We start from the raw sequence: 23628 nt of genomic DNA, 5'->3' as shown, positions 1-23628 counted from the left end.
TGGAGGACAGGGCTACCAATGGCTACTAGCCATTATGGCTGTGCTCTGCCACCCTAGTCAGAGGCAGTATGCGTCTGAAAACCAGTTGCCGGAAGCCTCAGGAGGGGAGAGCGTTCTTGCACTCAGGTCCTGCTTGCGGGCTTCCCCCAGGCACCCGGTTGGCCACTGGGGGAACAGGATGCTGGACTAGATGGGTCACTGGCCTGATCCAGCAGGCTCTTCTTATGTTCTTATGTTTTCAAGCCTAATTGCTGGAAGAGGGAGGGAGCATGTTGGGACAGGCTCACTGCCCACAACAGTTTGCCCAGTTTGCAAATGTGCCCTCCGGCTCAAAAAAGTTGGCAATCCCTGCTCAGAAAATTGTCCAGAAGTAGCTGGGATATCTGATACGGTGATAACATTGGTAACAGGCCTTGCTTCCTGCATAACTTGTGCATGGGATCATTCTACAATAGCAAAATATGTATGAAGAGAATTCTTTGCTGGTTTAGACTACTGGAGAGTAGACTATTTAAATTTAAACTGAGGAGGAGTTCTTTAAGCACAGTCAATACCAGTTACATAGGTTAGCACTGGATTATCAACTATTACCATGGTCTTGGTTATAACTAGACTCTCATTAAAACTGTATTCAGCTTTCCCAAGATGCATTAAAGCAACAAATAACTGCATGCAAAGACTCTGAAAGGTAAAACACTCTCTAATACTGTGTGTTAGAATGACTAATGAATTAAAGTACAAACCTCAGGAACTTTTGCAGACATTTCCCCATTTCCTCACATTCTCGGATGGACTAATGCCTAACAGAAGTCATTTCTCAGTCAAAGAAGACAAGGTTCTACTTTTACAACACAAGTTCATTAACACAGGTATAAATGCTTATATACAAAGTTAGCCAAAAAGCTGATACAGTGCAATTGTTTTGCTTCAAGACAATGAGAAAAATGTTCAAGTATATAAAAACATCCTTACAAGATGCTATATAAGTTATATTATTGCACATATAAAAATTAGGTTTTACTTCCATGGAACTGTTTCACATTAGTTGAGTTGTATATCTATTTAGATAATTTTGATTCAAACTGTACATATTTAAAGCATGTTTAACCCTAATATTGTATTGCTATTTCCATGCCTTCCTTCCACCCCAGCTCATTTAAGGCTAATGTTGTGTGTGTGTGCACGTGTGTAATATAAATAGTGTATTTATAGTAGTGTACATTTATATTCACATCATTGGAGCAAATCCGCACTCCAGTTCTTCAGTCAGCCTTTTCATGCTTCAAGTAGGAAGCAGTTTACTGACTAGCTGCTTTTACAGAAACCCTCTTTGTAAAAATAAATTTACTTTAAGAAAAAAATCTAGCAGGCACTATTGTAGACTAGGGGTGGCTAACCCTTGGCCCTCTAAATATTGTTGGACTCAATCATCTCTCCTTGACCATCCTAGCTGGAACTGATGGGAGCTGCAGTTCATCATCTGGAAAGCAAAGGGACTGTGTTCTGCATTAACAGAAGAGTCCACCTGATTCCACTCATGTTTCAGTTCTCACCATGTTGATCAGCCTGCTGCCACTGTACACATTTTGAAAAGATTGACCCGAACGTTCTGGATAAAAATTGGCTTTTCTTTGGAGCGCTCCTAGGGTGGCATCTCCACCAGGCACAGCTTTTATTGAATCAGAATAATCAATAGGGTCAGAAGTGACTCCTTTAGTCCCAAGACAAAAACCAGTTTGTGCCAGCCACGAGAAAGCAAAGTTATTACAACTATGGTTCCTGAGGATTTTTCATTCTCAATGGAACTGATTCTTCATCTACAAGTTGGTCACTGACTGACTTCTGTAATAATTTAACCATTTCTTAGTGGCACAGCCACTAACCTGCATACTTTAAAAAATGTATATGTCTTTATGTACCCAGCATAACTGAGGTCAGCTATACTTTCTACCAAGACCAAGATTAATAGGGTAATGGGAATTCTCATTTTGGCCCCAAAGGTGTAACTATGGTATCTGTAAGATTTACAGCTGCGGTCACTAATAGTTTTTTCCCAAAATAATTATGCTCCCTCAAACCTAAGTATGAAACCTATTATCATTTCACTCTTTTGGCCTACTCACCTAATAGTGTGTAACCCCCCCCCCAAAAAAAAACACTGGATGCTTACCAGTGTTTGAAGAAGGCCAATGCAGTGAAAAGAACATTCATGAATGAGGGCTACCTAATCCAAAACATGTTTACTCAGAAATGCTCAACTGAGTTTAGTGGGATTTCCATCTTAGCAAGCATGCTTAGGATTGTAGGCTTAGTACATCGAAAGTTATGGCAGAATAGTTTAGCTTAGTGGTTGGTCTTCAACAAGTGAAGGGGAGATAACAAATATTTTCATTATTTAGAAATGTCAAAAGTGCATGATGTGCAGCTATTGAGAAGTTCCTCCATATTCTGAGCAGCAGAGACTTCACAGAAGAAATATCCTCAAATCACCAGAGTGTACAAAGCATAGGACAGTTCTGGAAACATCCTAAAGCAGAACCAAAAGGCTAAGTCTCTTTGGATACAACTGCGAGAATCCATAACATCACATTGGACTTATTAGCAGTGATGACAACTAATTTTCATGGCTTTTAACTAAAGGAAACTCTGAGATATATCTGTCTAAGGATGCCAAAAATTCTGCTTCAAGTCTCAGAGAATTCCACCTACCAAGAGTGGTCTAGACCAGTGGCAGCATAACACTACTGGCAGATTTGTTCCTCACTATTTGTTACCAATGTGAAATGAAAACGTTTAATACTGGCACTTATTGAGATGATGCTGTAAACTTCGCCTCATTCAGGCTAGAGGCTGTTCGGCCAGCACCTCCCAGCCTGCGATCAGCTGGCCTTCTTGCCACAAGGCAGGTGGGGATGCATTTGTTCTTCTGGACAGCTGCTTTTGAGAAGTACAATATGACTGTATGGGCCAACCTGAGAGCCCACTTTTAACTCCATGCACACAGAAGAAATCCAGCCAGTAGTGGAAGCAAGTTTGCCATCAATAGCCATAGGGTTACTACCAGGCTAGGGGAACAGGAACACAAATCTAGAATAAATTTAAAAATCACATTAACGTAAGTAAAATAGTTTAGGTACTTCTGCAGATGCTGTTCAAAATAATCACTGATGAACAGGAATAGAAGGGGCTCTTCAAAAGTCTAGAAGTTCATTCAACATTTTTCTGAATTAAAGTGAAGATGAAAAAACTGCTGCACAAAGGCTAATTGAGTGAAGCTAACCTGCGCCTTTGGGCCCTGCTCTCCTCCGCTAAAACCACTGTAGCATGAAAAAGTGAACTAGTTTCTCCTGTTTGCTAGATACACTATTTTGAAAATGCTACGAAGAACTTCAGGGCAAGACAAAGCAAGAACTCTCCATTTGACTTAACAAGTTTTGCAAAATTACTTACCAATAGATGTAACTTTTGTTAAATTTGCAACTGGAGGAGGGTCCTGCTCAGGTGGACAGAAATCACAGAAGTCTGAACACACCGGGCAAATTAGGTTTCCAATATGTACCCATCCATTCATCTGAATATTCACTGTTAGAGTTTGACCTGAGCGACTGCACAAATATTCCACATCCTTGACCCAAACAGTCAGCCCATGAGGAGAACAAGAAACCTAAGAAATAAAGTTAGACTAGTTACAGTTACTGAAAACATTAAACTTTGGAACTGAGCCTTTCAATAGATATTTTGCTTGCTGGTTGTCAAAAGAACAGATGAACAATTGTATCTGTGCATTCACTCGTTTGCATGTGAATTTGGGAGATGACTAATTGTGGGTCAGGCACTTTAGAGACTTCATACTATTTCTAAAGAACCAACTGGATATGAGGTAGGGAGATATTTTGACCTCCAAAGCTAATGGTCATGAATATGTGGCGTCTTCATACTGCTGGAAATATCAAAGGGTATATATAACAAGTTGTCTCATAAGCACTTATATGTGGGTGACTCCCCCTAAGAGTGGACTCAGTATCCCTGTGCCAAATGAAACTGAGGCCACTGAGAAATAAAGAGGTGTGTGTGAGCATGCTCAGTGGTACAGATGTTTGCAGACATAGGGGAAAAAAACTAAAAATAGATACCTAAAGGGGCCAAAACTAAAAAACACTCTGAAGGACTAAGCATGTTCAGTAGACACCTGGCGTCATAGAATGTAGAGTGTCAGAAAATAAATATGGAAAACTGAAAGGAGAGCCTATGGAGGCCTCAGTCTATTTTGGGCCCTCTATTCTGGTAACAACTGATACTTTTGGCAAATACTGATATTGCAAATACATTTGGGCAAATGAAGACACAGAAGAGATTGAAGGGCCAATTACATGGTACATCTTGGGGTGGATGGAACTCAAGAATAGCAAGATCCATTGCCAGTTGTTTCATTTATAGTTCTACATCACTCCTTCCACCAGGGTATGAGGAGAAAAAAAATCTAGTATTATTCAATCATCATAGTTATCAACAAATAAAGAAAAATGTGCAAGAGCAATAATCAGCCCTGAACAATTTCTAAACGATGTAACTGTACAAAATGCAAATTTAAATTAAGAACTCCTGCAGTTACCTGGTAACACCCACTGCCCCAGTCAGGGTAACTGAGTTTCTTTCGGCATTGTTCCATAATAAAAGCTGACTTCTGAATGAGACACACAGAATTTGGTCCATATTTCTCTGCACCATAGTTTTTGAAAGGATCTAAAGAAAAGAGAGAGTTTTCTGCTAAGAATGTTATGTAGTCAGCAAAGCTATCAGAATTTACTGGGGGGGAAATAACTCAAAGTCATAAGCAATGTAAGAGATAAATGTTTTTTCAAATTCCTTGTCTAGTGCGAGAATATATGTATGACTTATGCTGCAGGAACGTTTAAAATTTATGGAAAAATTCAGTTGTTAGATGAACTATACATATAGTAAACCACACATTCAGCACAGTTAGACCAACTGATTTTCATGATGGATTGCAGCCACTATGCTGTTCTTTTTGCAAGTCCTTCCTAGACTGAGGAATCAGCTGTGCTAGCAAATGAGCAAGCAATGTAAAGAAAAAAACAAAAAATAGCATCATAGAAAAAGTATTTAACAGGCATCTATTAAACTTGTAAGTTAAAAAAACACACCAAACATACATCTTGGTTTCTGAAGAGCAACAATACAAAGAGTGTGTCTGGTAATGGCAAATTGAGACTAATGAAGTAATCCTACAATCAAAATTATGCTGGTCATCAAGCTTTAGGATTTGGTGGATTTTAGGTAGAATGTGAGAAATGCTGCTACCATGACCGATACACCAGCGGCATGAACTGATGGAACATTCCAACATGTCAGCAGAATGGCTACAAACAGATGGCATGGAAGGAGCACACTCATCTCAAATCCTTTATTTCTCCAGACCAAGGCCATGCATCCATCAACAGTAGAACTTTACACCAATCCTGGGCCTGGTGCAAGAAATTCCCTCCCATTAACTTCAATGGGAAGGAAAATAAATTTTAAAATAGCCACCCACATGACAATAATTGCCCCACCTACCTCTTCATGACAGAGCACATGGCATACCTCAGCACACCACTAGTATATAATCCTGACACAGGAAGACTACAAATTAAATAATAAACATGAGGCTACATCTCTCTCTCTCCCCAGGATGTGCATACTTAACAGCTCACAAAGGGGAACACTGTTAGGGAAACGGGGAGAAGGGGCGCTTTGCACACCAAACAGCCTGACCTCATATGGGAACCTGGGCACATTATTAACATTTCTCTGCCTAGAACTCTTACAGGGGTGGGAAATCTCAGGTCTGGGAACCAAACGTGGCCCTCCAACCCTCTATTTCCAGTCCTTGGGATTCTTCCAGGCCATGTCCACTCCACTGGCCATATGTCTGACTGGCCCTACCTTGTACCCTCCCTGAATGCTTTTGCCTCTAGTTTAGCTAAACAAACTGTGGTTTTGCTTTACACTTGAACCCAACATTTCTGGAAGCTATTAAGGAGAAATCAAATACAAAACCAACTAACCTGGTTGATTTTCAAGTATTCTACAATCTGAGCTTCGTTGAAATTCACCACTTAAGTGCCAGCTGAATTCCTGACTGAAAGGACAGTAGTCAGCAATTTCAACAGACCCACCATAATAAGGCAAATCTTCTGGTGGTACCCCATATAGGCTGTCAAAATACTGAAAAAGAAAAAGTGACAGATTTTATTTTATTTATTTATTATTTGATTTATATTCCAGCCTTCCTTCCAGTAGGAGCCTAGATGCAGCTATGAAGGCAGAAACACAGTTATATCATCATCACTATCACCTTCTGGTAGTAAAAGAACTCTATTACCACCAATGGCAGAAACCCACATTCCTTACAGTATCTTTGTGTTAAAGAGAAGCAGAGCACTTAGGTATAATTGCTGCTACCACTAAGTACTTTTATTTTAGAACCAACAGTATTGCTAGGTGCTGTACATACAAGCTTGTGGTGATATTGTACACTATGAACTACAGATTCATTCTGTTATTTGTTTCAATTCCATTAAAAAGGTTTAAGTGTGAAACTCTGTTTACAAACATAAATAAGAGAGGGGTCACTGGTAAATTTTACAATTTAATTCAAGAACTAGAAAGTAAACAGTCATTTCATGAGAAAATGGGGAAGGCAAGGTATAGAAAATGAATAAGGGAGATAGCTTTGGACTCAGATACAGTAGGGCCCCACATTATGGTTTTCCGCTTTAAGGCTTTCTGCTGATGTGGCGCCTTTCATTTTCAATTTTAAAGGGTTTTTTCCCTGTTTTGAGCTGTTTTCGCGTCATGCGGTCCATTAAAGTCAATGGGGTTCCGCTTTACGGCGTTTTCCACTTTACAGCGGGGGTCCGGAACGGAACCCGCCATATAAGCAGGGCCCTGCTGTACTACCTAAACTAATTGCTACAGACTTCAAGGAAATTTTATTTAAAACTCAGTACTGGTGGTATTTGGTTCCTCATAGATTAAAGAAGATTTATGGAACAGCATCTAATAGTTGCTGGAGGTGCAGAGCCCAACAGGCTGATCATGCATATAATTTGGGAGTGTCCAACTGTTCAGTCCTTTTGAAATATAGTGTGTAACATAATTACTGAAATAACAGGACATGAAAGCTGCAATCCAATACACACTGACCTGGGAGAAAGTCCCACTGAACCCAATGGAGCTTTCTTCTGAGCACAAATGTATTGGATTGCATCCTAAGTGTCCTTAGACCCCAAAATATTAATGTTGGGATACGTGAAAAATATAGTTCCAGAAGAAAAACTAGAAATTGCAACAAATCTGTAAAGAGTAACAAAAGTTTGCATTGCAAAGAACTGGGGGGAAACAGCCCCATCAATATTAGACTGGTTTAACAAAGTCTGATCTACCATAACATTGATTAAACTGATACAACAAAGCATAGGATGATCAATCAAACAGGTTTATGGAAAGATAGTCTTCGTTCACTATGCTTTGGAATGATAAATTTCAAAAAATATCCGCCCATGTAATATTTTTGCCTTATTATATATTATTATATTATATAATAATCTTTATGATGCAGCATGGGTAACCATTTCCAGTTTGTCCTCACAGTGTATCCATTTGCCTATTTCTGAACAATGCAAAATAAGTTGGTACTACGCCGCTTCTACCAATAATAAAGTTCCAGGAAAAGGAGAGTTACAATACTAGTTGTTCATGTCGGGAAGGGTTCATGCAGGAATTGCTTAAGATAGTTTGCACATATTTATTTTCATTCATACAAATATTAGCAACTTCATACCAGCGTAGCTTGAGAATTGTAAGAAAACAACCAACCCAACAAGAAACAAAAAAGTGCAGTTTTGAAAGGCTCAGCTTGCCATCTTGATTCAAAATGATGTCTGGTTGTTTCCAAACATAGGCAAAAACCTGCTTCTTGATCTCAGGAACCATAATATAAAACTTGGTTACAATATCTTGAAGAGGTCTCCAAATGCATAGTGAAAAGACTTTCCAAAATATATAGTAGATGTATGAACTGCGAGTACATACAAATATATAACAATGATATACAGTAAAATAAATCATCATAAAATAATAAAATACAGAATAAATGATCAATTGAATTAATTTAAACTAAAAGCAAATTATGTGCTAATACATTGGCTGTGTATGGTTGTAATGCTAAACCTTAGAGGCACATGTTTCCCTACTCTTTTCCAGCTCGGCTGCAATGAGGCAATCGGAAGCTTCTGCTTCCGTTTTGACTAACTGCTGAACCCTGAACTGTGATTAATCTTGTCTGAACCCTGAACTGTGATTAATCTTAACTATGGTCAGTAAAAACAAGCCAGCCGCTTAAACTATGGTTTAGGCTTATTTCAACAAGCTACAGTTTGTTCAGGGTCAGACAACAGAGCAAGCTGCGGTTAATCTAAAATAGAGGCAAAAGCTTCTGAATTCTTCCTTGGAGAATTAGCCTGAAGCTTGTTCTATGACCCTCCCGGGAAACATGAAGTAGAAGGGGCAGGATTGGAGCTTGAGATTGATAGACAAATGGTCAAGGAATACCTAATCACTTTGAACGAGTTCAAATCAGCAGGGCCCGATAAACTGCATCCTAGAGTATTGAAGAAACTGGCTGAAGAACTCTCAGAACCGCTGTCTATTATCTTTGCGAAATCATGGAGGACTGGTGAAGTGCCGGATGACTGGAGGAGAGCTAATGTTGTCGCTATCTTCAAAAAGGGCAAGATGGAGGAACCGGGGAACTACAGACTAGTCAGTCTAACATCAATCCCTGGAAAAACTCTGGAGCAGATTACAGTATAAAGCAGTCAATCTGTAAGCATCTTGAAAGCAATGCAGTGATTACTAGCAGCCAACATGGATTTATGAAGAACAAATCCTGCCAAACTAATTTCATCTCATTTTTTGATCGGGTAACCTCCCTTGTAGACTGTGGGAATGCTGTGGACATAATATATTTTGACTTCAGCAAAGCTTTTGACAAAGTGCCCCATGATATTCTGATTAGCAAACTAGCTAAATGTGGGCTGGATGGAACAACTATCAGGTGGATCCACAGCTGGCTCCAGAATCGTACTCAAAGAGTACTTATCAATGGTTCCTTCTCAAACTGGGCAGAAGTAACAAGTGGGGTACCACAGGGCTCGGTTCTGGGCCCAGTGCTCTATAACATTTTTATTAACGACTTGGATGAGGAGATACAAAGCATGCTTATTAAATTTGCAGATGATGCAAAGTTGGGGGGCATAGCTAATACCATGGAAGACAGAAATAAAATTCAAAGGGACCTTGATAGGCTGGAGCATTGGGCTGAAAATAACAGAATGAAATTCAACAGGGATAAATGCAAAGTTCTACACCTAGAAAAAAGAAACCAAATGCACAGTTATAAGATGGGGGATACTTGGCTCAGCAATGCGACATGTGAGAAGGATCTTGGAATTGTCGTTGATCACAAGCTGAATATGAGCCAACAGTGTGATGTGGCTGCAAAAAAGGCAAATTCTATATTAGGCTGCATTAACAGAAGTATAGTTTCCAAATTGCGTGAAGTATTAGTTCCCCTCTGTTAAGCACTGGTTAGGCCTCATCTTGAATCTGCATCCAGTTCTGGTCTCCGCACTTCAAGAAGGATGCAAACTGGAACAGGTTCAGAGGAGGTGAACAAAGATGATCAGGGGACTGGAAACAAAGCCCTATGAGGAGAGACTGAAAGAACTGGGCATGTTTAGCCTGAAGAAGAGAAGACTGAGGGGAGATATGACAGCACTCTTCTACATAAAAGTTTGTCACATAGAGGAGGGCCTGGATCTCTTCTCAATCGTCCCAGAGTGCAGGACACGGAATAATGGGCTCAAGTTTCAGGAAGCCAGATTTCGACTGAACACAAGAAAAAACTTCCTGTTAGAGCCATACGACAATGGAACCAATTACCTAGAGAGGTAGTGGGCTTTATGACACTGGAGGCATTCAAGATGCAGCTGGACAGCCATGTGTTGGGAATGCTTTGATTTGGATTCCTGCATTGAGCAGGGGGTTGGACTCGATGGCCTTATCGGCCCCTTCCAACTCTACTATTCTATGATTCTATGTTCTTGAAATGTTTGAATGAGGCTGGTGGCTAACTGAATTGTGGTGTAAGCTATTTATTTTATTTCAAGAGTAACACCCTTTATACCTGATATTCCTGAGGCAGCTGTTGTGGGAACTTCTGTAAATTGCACACTGCTACTGCTCTTTGGTCCTGTCTGCAGGTTAGTTGCAATGGATTGCTCCGCAGAGTGTCACAATATGGTGCTACCAATTCTTTCCTGTGAATAAAGTTGAAAACCACAGTAAGAGAACTGTTATGACCTTACATCACTTTTATTAAAAAATCAGTACTAATTATACAAGCAATAACAGGTCACTGCAATGCAAGTGCCATCAAAGAACATCAGTCTAAGGAAATGTATTCATACCTTCTCCTCCTATGATCAATCCAAAACTTACAACTTTTCATCACAAAGTCACAGCCTTTACCCCGGCCCCAGTCTAGCTTTTCTGCCATGTTGTAATTGGCTTTATACCAGCTGCAAAGATATGTTGAAATGGAAATGCTATTATTGAGCTTGCACTTCTGAACTGTCAGCAGAACACTATTTCAAAGTTCTTGAATATCTTAATCAAGTTACCTAATATGAGCTGGTAATGTTGCATGTAGGTAAACTATATTTCTACAAACGGCAAGGGTTTGTAGAAGGGACAAAAGTATTTCTACAGACACACACATTATGGTTCTCTCTCCTCTCTTGGCTTACAGGTAAGCCAAAAATGCAATCCTTCTTCCTCTTTAATGAACATGAAAGCAATGAAGGGGAGGAAAGGTTGCAACAAAGGCAATACCACTCTAAGGTAATTCAAGTCTATCTGACTCACTATTGCTAGCCTTTCCCATCCCCCATTATCTACTAACAACTGGGCAGGGAAACCCATGCTAATTATGATTAGTTAAAGAGCATCCTTAACTTTACTATACAGCTTCATACTGTGTAACAGATAGAACACACAGGAGCCCTGGGCTCCTGCTGGGAGGAAGGGTGGGATATAAATTAAATAATAAATAAATAAATAAATAAATAAAAAGGAATAAAAAATGAAGGAAGAAATTTTGATTTCAATTCCATTTTAGAATTTAACTTATACAATCCAGGTGTAGGTTTTTCACGTGCATGATAAATAGCTGACTGACAGAATAAACCTGCCATGCAAATCCAGGAAGGAAGGATTAATCTTAAGATAAAACCTGACACAGAGCCCAAATATTTAGAAGCACAAGGACATGTGACAATACTGATAAAATGATGTGTATACACATACTGCATTATTATTGTTTCCAAAGCCTAAAATTCAAACACCTCCAGCTATGTAAGTTCCTTGTCACTCTCACTATATTTTTAAGATCTCTTCCAAACAAGGCATATTTGAAAGAAAACTAAAACTAGCTATACATTCTTACCCAGTATCTTCCATTAAAGCCAAAGTGATCCGGGAGAAGACCCTGTTCTGTGTGTGCGATCCAGTCATTGCTTCATTCTGAAAGTAACCACCCACAAAAACTATAAGCTTTGTCACAGAACAGGAATCTGCTCTTTTTTCTTATTATAGAGATCCATTTAGCTGTTTACAACAATATTTTATTTAGTTATTATTTCATTTAGGAACTGCTTCCCATGAAACATTCTGAAATGATTTAACAATAAAAACACATACTAATACAATTCCTAAGGCAATACAGATAAAGACTGGGATAAAAATATTCATTAAAAGGCTTGATGGTAGAGGAAGGACTTCAACAGATGCTTAGAAGACAATAAAGACGGCACTTGATATATAAATGAGGGAGTTCCCAAGGGTAGGTGCTGCCACACTAAAAGTCCATTTCCAACATTGTATGAAATAGACTAGTATTTGCAGCAGCCCCTCCCATCATTCAGAAGTCACTGAGCGTGTAAGCTCCCCTGAAATACCAGGGGAGTTCCCTAAAATTGCACCTCTGGTATTTCTCATAAAAAAAATATGAAATGGCTGAATGAAAAGGTTAAAAGAAATCAAAACAAAAGGTGATCATTACAAGGTATTGCGCGCCACCCCAATCTTGGAGCTGTGAGATTTCCAGGGGTCCCTGCGCTCGCCCTGGGTTTGGTTTCCTTGGAAAGAAGGTCAGCGGAGACTGTAGTGTCTCTATGAAATATGGTTTATTTATTTACACACATTCCAACCTGAGCTTAGGATGGAGGGGTTCAAGGCATCAGCAGTCCAATATCAAGCTTTTCCATCAGGGTTACAGGAGGCATCCTAAAGCCTGCCTGAGTTTCAATAACAAAAGGGTCTTCCTGGCCCATTCACCAGTTGCTGGGCACCTGATAGACCCATTAATCAACCTGGCCACTCTATTAGCTCAACAAAAGAAACTCATCTAACCAGCAGAGTGAGTTTCTCACCCCAAGGCACAGGATTCCAAATTGGAGGCTCAAAGGGGACTCATAGAAATTATCCATTTCAACCCCCAAACTCACAACAGTATATTCCAGTTTCAAAGATAAAGAAAACATCACATTATAATGCATGATATTATTTCACAAAGTAAGCTGTGCTGCTCCTTCCCTTATTAAAATTGCTTTTTATTAGTTTTATTAGTATTATCTAGATGGCAGCAACTGTCCGATTAACAAGCTCTAAGGGAATGATTAAATAAAAGTCTGGGGATGAGGGTAGGGGAAGGAACCTTTCCAGAGATATTTCCTACTTTTAACCTTTAATCAGTGTCATCCTAACGGTGCGTACTTGAATTCTTGCTAAGTTGCATAGAACAACAAAATATTTGCTTCAGTTAATTATGCTAGCAAGCTTCCACTCCCCCACCTCGTGAGTGCTGGAGACAAAATATCTCAGATTGCTAAAATCTATATTTCAGATTACAATGGCCTTGCAAAAAACACAACAGCCACCCATATAATAATTAGCTGACTGACCTCCAACAATCGCTTTTCCCAGTGATTGAATTCTGTACCCATTCCACCTTGATTTTCAAGTTCCATCCCCTCTAGAAATGGACAGCCAAAATGTTTTTGGGCCTCCTCCTTCAGAAAGATACATTAGAAGTCAACTCTCAAATGAATTAGCAATACTCTTATCTGAAAATAAAAACTAAGACACTTTCCTTTATATTTTAAGTTTACATTAAATACAGGGGGGACTAGTTTCTTCTTGCATAGATTTCTAATGAAAAAGGTCCCCAGTTCCTAAGAAATATCAAGTTCGTAACACTAAGGATCAACTAAAAAAAGAAAGAAAAAAAGAGAGAGATGGCCAAAAATTAATCTATGACAAATATTCCACACACTCATTCCACAAAGAGTTCCCTGAAGCATTAGGCTGTAATTTCTTCAGAATGATTTGGTTGTTTGAATCACACGGAAGATAAACAGCAGACCTAATAAGTAATTACCTATCTAAGCTGCAACAGGGACAGACTTTTCCCCAATTTCCCAACCCCTCTGTTAGGCCATAGGCTGAAGGGATATAAGCAGCAGACTACCCTACCTAACAGCAACCCATTAAAATGATGTTCTGTATCTATGCTGTGAGGTCTTCCTTTTGGGTTTTAACTCTTCTCTGTTGAAACATGGACGGGTATGTTTGGCACACTGGCAATATCTCAGAACCAAGCCCACTCCCATGTATGCGGATGGCCTTGTTTTGGTGCTCTGCTAATTGGAAAGGGGTTAGCCACTTTACTATTACAGGGAGTTATCATTATTCTAAAGAAACCTATTCCATTTGACATGGATCATTTCACCAGTAAGCAGTTTACCAGGGATATTGGGAGTAAGCTACTCCTATAGTTCTCAGAATGTTAGACAAACCTCCTTAAGAAGGCATGACCGTTTATGTACATATCTGAGGAATTTGGTTAAATTTATTCTGGTAAAAAGTGAAAAGAACACTTACAACTACTTTAGGAGTTATCAGAAGAAATATATTGTGAAGCAGTATCTTATTGCCCCGTATATCCCAGAGCCGTACTGCATTATGTACTATTTTATTGCTCCACTGATACACACCAAGGCTGTAAGGAAGACAGATTGAATTAACATGACTGGCAAGCAGGATCAATTCTAAATATGACCAATGGGCTGATGGATCGGCAAATGTTAAATACATTTTTTAAAAATATGATTAACTAGCAGCTCTGCCCTTGATCACTTCATTCGCCAACTTCATCTGCTGTCACCAGTGCTCCTCCCTCACCCAATGGATTGCCAGCGCTCCCCCTCCCTCACTCCCCCACTGATTGCCAGTGCTCCCCCTTTGGGTCACCAGCCCCCCCCAGATCCCTCTCCATCCCCCCCCAGATCCCTCTCCATCCCCCCCATCCACTGACCGACCCACCCACCAAGGGCCAGGCCTAGCCTAGCCAGGCCCAGGAACCGCCAGGGCACTTGCTCACTTACCTGCTCACCACCAGGCGCCTCTTGCAAATTGGGTGCCTCGAGCAAGCGGCAGCACCACCCTGCCTCACAGCATTATGCTATGCATAAATGCTTCTGCCTGCGCAGAAGTGTATAGCTTGATGCTTACAAAATTATATAGGAAGATGTAATAACTTTACATGCAGTTCATGATAGCTTCATTGTCTTCTATCAAGACAATGAAGAAAAATCTGGCAAGGAAAAAAACATTCAAGTCATAGGGTATGGAAGAATTGACTGAACAATTACTTTGCACCTCTGCCCATATAACCTCTCCTTTGACAAAACCACACAGATTTGTGAAATCCAACATAGATTTCAATATATACCTTTCATTAAAGGGTGGTAATCCATTTGCATATCTGGCAGTCAAAGGATTTCCATCATCATCATGATAAAATGCAAACAGCCCAGCAGAGAAACCCTTTAAGATAATACAAAGTCATTTACTTTACATATTATCAACACGATAAAAGCATGTTTTGCCCAGAAGTCAACAAAGCCCCAACACACTGAGAAAATAGTCTGGAAGCAAGATCTACATATAGCAAAGTTCACATCTATATCTTTAGAAAAGAAACAAAAACAACACTAAAATTCTTGCATAGTACAATACAGAGACATTACTGGAATTTTAAAGAAATACATCAAAGAACAGCTCTTACCAATGCATGAATGATTTCATGTTTCACTGTAGACAACATGCCAATAAACTCCTGTGCTTGGGTTGAAATCATATTTGGACACAGATTAGCATACCCTGCAATTGGTCTGGAGAGTAATGAAAATATATATTTACAAAGAATAAAACAACATAATCTCAAGAATATCCTAAATTTAACTGTTCAATACAACACTTGATAACTGTCAACTACAGGCCAACATACAAAGTGACCCTCAAGCAATTTTTCACACTCAACAATGGCTAGTAAAATCTCTCAGCTGATTGATCTCAAACACTAGAGGTCAAGAGTGCAACATACTTTAGTATGTCACTCTTCTAATGGACTACCATTTCATGATTCAGGCCACAATCACAGGCATCCACTGCTAAAAAAAAAAAAGAATGGACAATTCAAGTTTCATGAGTAATTTAGCCATTATTTTAAGCAGTACAGACCATCTAGCAAACTGATCAGTTAAAGCCACCTTTTGAAGTCATTACATCAGAATTCTTATCAATGAAAGGTAATTTGGGAAAAAATGTTACCTGTCCATTTCAGCTTCCAGTTGACAGTATGCCGCATATGCAATAATATTTTCTTGGCCACACCTTTCAGTAGTCAGAGCGCTAACATATAATATGAAATCAGCATCTCGAACCCCTTCTTGATCTATTACACCAACAGGTCCACAAACCAGGTTTTCACTACATACCCTACATTGCTAAGAGATTACATATAGGAGAAATGAGTTTCAAACAGAAATAATTTAGCAACTGTCTTTGATCTAACTGTAGGTTGTATCCAACTACTCAGACTAGACCCATCAAAATGATAGACATCATTAATTTAAATCCATTGATTTTAATAGGTCTACTCTCAGGATGACTGTCAAATACAACTTGTACTCTTTCCCAATTTTTCTTTATTAGACTAAGGAAAGGTATTAAGACAAAGATTTCCCACATACTACTTACACTGACTTTGTATTATTGGTCATGGCCTATATCCGAAGGATATAGGTGCACCTGATTATTTTACTGATAGCTTTCAAAAGAAAAATCCTCCAGAATCCACAAAATGCTTCATACAGTCCAAAGTTCAGAAAGTGGGTTGGGGAGTTGGGAATAAATGATATTTAAACAAGGAATGACATTAATGCATGCACAGTATTTCCCCCCAGATTTCTTTTTTAAAAGCTCTCATATGCACTGTATTGAATCCCAACCCAAATGCATGCATCAGGTTGTGAAAGTAAGGCAGGCACGTGTGTCAAGTATCTGAAGATACTGTGACACATTATATTGTGACATCAATATACTCAGTGCATAGTTAAACTATGGAATTTGCTCCCACAAGATGCAGTAATGGCCACCAGCTTGGATGGCTTTAAAAGAAGATTAAACAAATTCATGGAGGACAGGGCTATCAATGGCTACTAGCCATTATGGCTGTGCTCTGCCACCCTAGTCAGAGGCAGCATGCTTCTGAAAACCAGTTGCCGGAAGCCTCAGGAGGGGAGAGCGTTCTTGCACTCAGGTCCTGCTTGCGGGCTTCCCCCAGGCACCTTGTTGGCCACTGTGAGAACAGGATGCTGGACTAGATGGGCCACTGGCCTGATCCAGCAGGCTCTTATGTTCGTATGTTCTTATCTTATGATCACTGCATGTGTAAACTGCACAAACATTATCTACTATGTTCTATGTGCACTCTTATCCTCAAAATCTGGTGCCAGAGGATTTACACTGGGTGAGATGTATGATCAGTTGTACTCTCTTGAAGGTTTGTAAAAATGCAACTTTCTCTGGTCTCTCCAGCTGTTTTGTAAACTCAAGGACATTGGGGCAGTAAACACTGGAAAGTGTACTACAGGGACTGGACACTATTTTGTTTAATAAAAGTATACCCCTCCTTTCAGAAAGAATCCTCAAAAGGTAGTTAACAACAATGAAAAAATAATATATCAAAGTCAACTTAAGAACAAGACTTTAAAATTGAAAACAATTTGTAAAAGTAGCTAAGGTCCATCAACATAACATACTATGAGTATTACTGAACCTCATAACTTTTCTGCACTCAGATTTGTGAGTTAGTCCTCTCACCAATCTGTTCAACTCAGGAGTTGACAGAAATCAGAGGGCCAGGAGCTTACTCTTCTTAACTCCACTTCACTTGATGCAGCTAACTGATCTGCTGTTATACCATAGCAAGTACCAAAGAAGGATGATTTCTATGTGAAATCTTCACACTAAGACACTATAATGGGACTTGAAATTATACCCTTGCAAGTGAAAACTGGTTCTGCTGTTTTAGGACTTCTTTTCAAAAACTCATAGAGTTTTCCTCCCAGGAGTATTTATTTTGAATACATAATAACATAACAGCGCAAACACTCTTATGACATGAGCTAAGAATGAAGACTTTTTATTTGTTCAGGAATCTGGATCCTGCAGGATTATTTGTTCTGTGGGTCTACAGAGTTTTATTGCTGCTGTTCATTGTATTTTTATTTGTTGGTTTTAAGAATTGTTTTATTATGATCATGATATTTTATTATTCTTATTGTAAGCCGCCCTGTGCTCTGTTTTGGAAGAAAAGTAAGGCAAGGATACAGATCTATCAAATAAAACAAAATAACAACAACAAAAAACTGCTTGCCTACTGCAGTAAGGAGTTATGGACTGAATTACCTGCAGATGTTCCTCTGGAACTATAACTGGCCCACACTTTGTATATTCTGCACAGGCTCCTTGGCAATATCTGTGAGGGTCATCTTTCTTCCTTAGATATTGGTTTGTTACACACTGTCTTCAAGCAAATCAGAATTACATATTTATTTAACCAAGGAAATGGATGCACAGAATAATCCCACACAACAGGGAAACTAAGTTAATTTATTTAACAGAATGGAACTGGGAGAGGGAGAGGACATAACTCTGATCTATATGCAGATTATTAATGTTAAAGATAGATTTTGTTTACCCTTAGGCGGTAAGCACAGCCTACAGCAAGGAGTTTCCATTGGCCACACCTGGAGGGGCAACAGGTTGATCTACCGATCAGTTCTGAAATCTGTTTGAAGCTGAATTTTAAAAAATGCACTCGAGCTGATCCCACAAGGTTTTACAGTAAAAGAGAGTGGGGCTTGCTAGCATTGTGTGCCACTGTTTTCAGAAAAGAGAGGTAGAGACACACTGGAACCAGCAGAACAGTAAGTGTGCTAACCCTAACCCTTATTAAACAATACTAAATCATGTACATACCTGCTTAATAGGATGGTACTAGTAGGTTTCCGAACTTGAAATGTCTTCTCTAAATAAGAAATAGCTTGTGGGAAGAGCTTATTCTAAATGCACAGGGGGAAAAGAAAACCTTCTTTATATCCCCCAAAAAAGACAAGACTAGACTCTAAAGAATGAAGTCCCAAGTCTCAGAACACTTGTAAGCATATTTTCACAGCTTTGAACTGAATCAGATAAGCAATATGTCTTACTAAAGAGACGTTGATTTTATTATATTATCAGACTATACTTGTGTATTCTGAACTTTAATAAAATCTGCACCAAGATAATAGAAATTAAGATGTATTCTTAATCTGTTTCAGAATGTGGTTCACATAGGAATCCTGGCTAGTGCTAAAATGACATTTAGCCTTTATGCAGATTTTAATGCTGAATTTTTTGTTAAAGTTGCCAAGAGAATGGAGGGAGGAATTTCCTCAGAGCAGGGAAGAGGAGGTAGAAACTTCTGTGTGCAAGCCTGCAGCTTGTGCCTGATTGCTCAATCATGGGTTAAGAGAGCACATGATGTTACATCTGCACAAGTTATGCATGACATGCATGCCAGAAGAAAGTATGACATACCTTTATAAGGTGCTTTTTTCCAGGTGGCAATCTACGAAAAAAAGAAAGCAATTTGAGAAGCAAATTATTTATTTCCTATTTGGATGAAATACTGTAATCAACCCAATTTCCCATCAAATCGCTTCCACAAACCCAGTTCCTCCAAACATCCCTGACACCCAAATCTCTGTATGCCTTGGTTACTTATTCCCCATTTCCTTGACTACTTGTTTGGTGGCGAAAGTAGAAGCAGGAGGAAATATGAAGAGATACAGGTCTTCCTGGCTATCTGCCAATTCTCCTATGCATATACAGTAAGATGCTCTCAGATGGGACATGGGCTCCCCCTAGTGCTAGAAGGCAGGAACAAAAAACTAAAACCTGAAGACATATTTAAAGGCTCATAGAAATACCTTTCAGATAATACCAACGGTCCCTTCCCACTCATAAACAATAACTATTTTAGAAGGCTGCCATTATACTTACTCCTCAATACTTTTGTCATATATTGTCTTAATTCTTAGTTGTTCATCCACATTTCTCTTCATAAGATGATTTTCCTTAAGATAAACTTTATAGATAACCTAGATAAATAATAAATGGATTTGATTCAACAAATTATATTTATAATATTTTTTAAAGAAACAATTTTATTTATTAGATTTCTTACGTACCCTTTACTATAAGGTCCAAGGGTAGGTTACAACAATAAAATATAATAAAAGAAATTAGTTTACTTGATGTTCAAAAAGCATTTGACAAAACATATTTGTGGTTTATTTTTGTCATTTTGGAAAAGTCTGGGTTTCCTCAGAAATTCATGAAATGTGTTAGAATTTAGTATTTGTCCTTTAAATCACAGGTGAGGGCAGATGGGATTATTTCTAGTGTGTTTAATTTTGAGAGAGGTATAAGGTAAAGCTGTCCTCTTTCTCCCTTGATATTTGTGTCTAGAGCCCCTGGCTTGAGCAGTTAGGCACAATAGAGACATTTAGCAGTTTGTACATGGACAAGTTGAATTGAAAACAGCTGCATATGTGGATGATTGGTTATTATTCATTAGTAAGGTCAAATAATCTATATCAGAATTAATAAAATAATTTTGGTGTAATTTCCGGTTATATGATTAATTGGCCAAAATAGGTATTTATGCCAGTGGGCACTATAAAGCAATGTAATTTATAAATGAATTGACAATTTTGTGGGTGCCCAAAGGTTATTATCCCAGGCATTCATCTCTAAATTTTGGAGGCCTTTTGATGTTGTAGACTCTTTTAGGTAGTGGACTGTCCCACCGTTTTCTATATTTATACACTTTTTAAAAAGTATTTGTTTTCATTTTTTATATTTGTTCTAATCTTTGTATTGATTGTGAATTGCTTTGGGTTCACTTTTGTAAAGAAAAGGAAGTAATAAATTTAACAAACAACAATGTTATGTTTTGGTTTCTAGGTATATTTCTCAAATGTTTAAATTGACTTTAAACAGATTGATGACATCTTGATTTGGAAACATGAGCTTTACTTAGACAGTATTTGTGGTGAGGTCAATATACTTAAGGTGAACGCTTTGCAACAGATAATTTATGTACTTTATGGTATTCCTTTATATATTTCAACTGTATTTTGAAAGGTTTCAAAGATGCATTGGTCAATTTTAGAAAGAGGATTCAATGTTGAAGATCTTTGTTTATATCATAAGGCATACCTCTTGATTGGCAAATTTATTTTTGTATAAATATCCCTGTATATGTAATATTGGAGATAACATTTTTGGCACCCCTCTATAAATGGATGGCATTGGGGTCTATGTATACAAAAAAAAAAAAGGACCATTTCCACGTGCAATTACAATGCCCAGGGAGGCATGGCATATCCATATGCTCATGCTAAGTTAACTTTATCCAGATTTAAAAATAGAGAAGCAGTCCTTTTTGTGGAAGTAGTGGGTTGTGGGATTTATACATTAGACCATTTAATCAGAACAGATGGCGAATTGGTTCCATTTTCAACTTATAAAGTCAAAATTGAACTATGCCAAGTCAAATTTCTGCACTTTCTACAGTGACGTTGAGGATCCTCTGACCCATGTGCCTAACTAGGTCTACACTTGCAGGGGAAGGGAGGTTCAGCACCATCAATGGGGGCTTCATGGCCACTCTGGGCCATAACAATCTCCTCCAATACAGAATGGGGAATGATCACCACAACCTGGTGGCCGGGGTGCTAGAGCTGCCTTCGCTACAATCTGACTCAGGTAGGCAAGTTTGCTGCTGCCTTTGAGGTGCAATGAGCATGGCCGTCCATGACTGTGGTGTGAGCTGTGGTGCTGCTGGCACTATCACCACCACCAATGGAGAGGAGGATGTGCCCGCTGTCCATGCTAGTGTTTGCCACCTCTCTTTGCCTGTGGGGAATGGGGGAGAGTTGTCATGGAGGTGTGGTTGAGCTACCTTTCACTACAGTGTGCCGCTGTGCCTGTGTGGACTCTGCCCTCATTCCTGTGCTTGCAATAAAGCTTTCTTTTGCACCGCCCTCTGTGTGTTGTTCTTTAGTATATGCAGTATGTGGGTGCTGGCTGCATGCACAGGATACATACAGGAGGCTGCAATAGCTATGTGTTGTGGATGCCTGTGCGTTTGTGGTGTTGTGCTGGGGCTCACTGTTTGTGTTGGTCATGCATGCATAGGGTAGGGCATGCGTGCCTGGTATGCGGTGTGTCAGGATTGGCTGGTGCCAGCAGTGTTACTGTGGAAGTCATGGGTATCTATCTGTGTCCTTCAGCAGGTTAACCACATCCCCTCTTGGGGGGGGGGGAGATTGGATGCAACACTTTTTACACTGGTGGATGACAGATCTCTGTAGCTAGATTGATCTGTTAGGCCATAATCCTATATATGCTTAATTGGGAGCTGAATCCAACTGAACACAACAAAATCACATACACAGGATATGATTTTTTTTCTGTTAAATCCATGACCACTGGAAGTATCCAGCATCGTTAGAAACCAAGTTTTCTGTTCGAGAAAGTAATGTCAATGTGATGTGCTACTTATCACTTTTAATTTGTGCTGGAGTATTTCTTAAATGTATCATTATCCCAGCCCTCAGGAACATCTCGTGTGGAATAGCAGCAACTTTACAGATAAAGAGTTAAAGCACAGAGAGTAGCTTCTTCAAGAAACAAAAATAAGCTAAATTTCAGTTCTAATCTCAACATTTTGTCAACTGGATGTCACTGGCTTTCTAACAGCAACAGAATAGGCCGAGTTACCCCAATGAACTGAAACACCACATATTACAAGGTTAGCTGTGTTACAAAAACATAGTACAGATACATCCTTGCTTTTATTTTTTAAACACTTCAGCAGCGTCTCTTAAATTTTTTTAAAAAGGCAAATGGTCACAGTCCTCTCCCTGAAAACCGAATTGCCAGGATGTGCGGACATGTCAATAACGCCAACAGGTTACTATTACTACAAACTAGGTCATCCATCAGTATTTCCAAACAAACACTTACAAAAGCGGAGAGGAGGAAAGTTTATCACCAGGATATTATAATTATTATTATCATATACATTCAAACGAGGAACTTTATAAACACAAATAAAAAATAAAGATAATAAATGTGATACAAAGGAACAGGCGGCGAGCCTAACACTGCTGCAAACAAGTCAAAAAGCGAAAAGTCCACATAAAAATCGAAATGAGTCCCAAGCAGAACATCACTTCCTAAGCTCCAGCATCGCCCTCTCCCGCTTCCTAGTTCGTACTGTTTCACTTCCCTCTTTCCCCAGAACCCTCACCTCCCTGGCGCTGGGGATGCGGTGGTGACAGACAGGAGAAGCAACAGCAGAAGTTTGGCCACAACCAAGCAAAAGCAGCAAAGCGAAAACAGCGGAGAGCGGCCGGGGAGAAGGCTGCAGCACTCCCCAGGTCCTCGCTTTGGCCGCCATTTTCACAGCCTCCTTTGCTACCGCCGCATCTCCATGGGCGCCGAGGGCGAACAAGGACGTGCCATTCCTACAAACCAGTAAGGAAGCCCGGAACTAGGCGAAACAAACTCCTATTGGGCGCACCTCTTCATAGGGAGTGGCGACATCCAAAGTGGGGCTTGGCCGTTGTCTAGAAAAAGGCAAAAGGGGGGAGTTAGTGACGTCACGCTCAGTCCTTCCGCCGGCTAATTAGGGGAAAGAAAACTCGCTACGCCAGCTTGATTGAGTGTCACTCGGGTGGTGACCTAAACCTGCGTAGTGGGAGCAGGTAAAGTCCGCTGCTGAGGTCAGACAAATCGCGTAAGATGCACTAGAGAGGCGAAAGTGAGTCTAGGGTAGCCCGTGGTTTAGGCTGGAAAAACAGCTACCAGATGTTGATGGACTGCAATTCCCATCATCCCTGACGAACATTTGCCATGCTGACAGGGGCTGATGGGAGTTGTAGTCCAACAACATCTGGGGACCCAAAGGTTGGGAAAGGCTGAGCTACCTACTGCTTTTGAATTTGCCGTTGCTAAAGTAGGTTACTCCCTCCGCTGCAT

The 23628-nt window shown here is 39.6% G+C and overlaps 1 protein-coding gene across 2 annotated transcripts; it reads right to left on the bottom strand.

Annotated features, from left to right (window-relative positions):
* Nucleotides 1-836: 836 nt before the first annotated feature.
* On the bottom strand, nt 837-23143 carry LMLN (leishmanolysin like peptidase). 2 transcript variants are annotated; one of them, XM_061609018.1, is made up of 17 exons: nt 23123-23143; nt 19579-19676; nt 19114-19144; nt 18514-18596; nt 17941-18058; nt 15799-15974; nt 15254-15359; nt 14918-15012; nt 14068-14185; nt 13089-13196; nt 11573-11649; nt 10536-10646; nt 10253-10385; nt 6069-6228; nt 4613-4743; nt 3451-3664; nt 837-3087 (listed from the first exon to the last, which is right to left on the bottom strand). In XM_061609018.1, exons 2-17 carry the CDS (start codon nt 19638-19640, stop codon nt 2987-2989), a joined length of 1824 nt encoding a protein of 607 aa, XP_061465002.1. In that variant the 5' UTR covers nt 19641-19676; nt 23123-23143; the 3' UTR covers nt 837-2986. The 2 variants fall into 2 exon arrangements, with proteins under 2 accessions (XP_061465002.1, XP_061465001.1); XM_061609017.1 differs by lacking the exon at nt 23123-23143 and adding an exon at nt 22898-23104.
* Between the last annotated feature and the right edge of the window lie 485 nt (nt 23144-23628).

The sequence above is a fragment of the Rhineura floridana genome, chromosome 2, assembly GCF_030035675.1.
Source record: "Rhineura floridana isolate rRhiFlo1 chromosome 2, rRhiFlo1.hap2, whole genome shotgun sequence".
NCBI lineage: Eukaryota > Metazoa > Chordata > Lepidosauria > Squamata > Rhineuridae > Rhineura > Rhineura floridana.
The sequence above is the reverse complement of the archived record's forward strand: the minus strand, read 5'-3'. Positions and strand labels throughout refer to the sequence as shown.

Coding starts and splice junctions, on each gene's coding strand:
- LMLN (XM_061609017.1), bottom strand. CDS start 23,047: ATGGCGGCCAAAGCGAGGACCTGGGGAGTGCTGCAGCCTTCTCCCCGG. Junction 10,386..10,535: donor ATTGATCATAGGAGGAGAAG/GTATGAATACAT, acceptor CTTTATTCACAG/GAAAGAATTGGTAGCACCAT. Junction 3,665..4,612: donor GGGGCAGTGGGTGTTACCAG/GTAACTGCAGGA, acceptor TTTATTTCTTAG/GTTTCTTGTTCTCCTCATGG.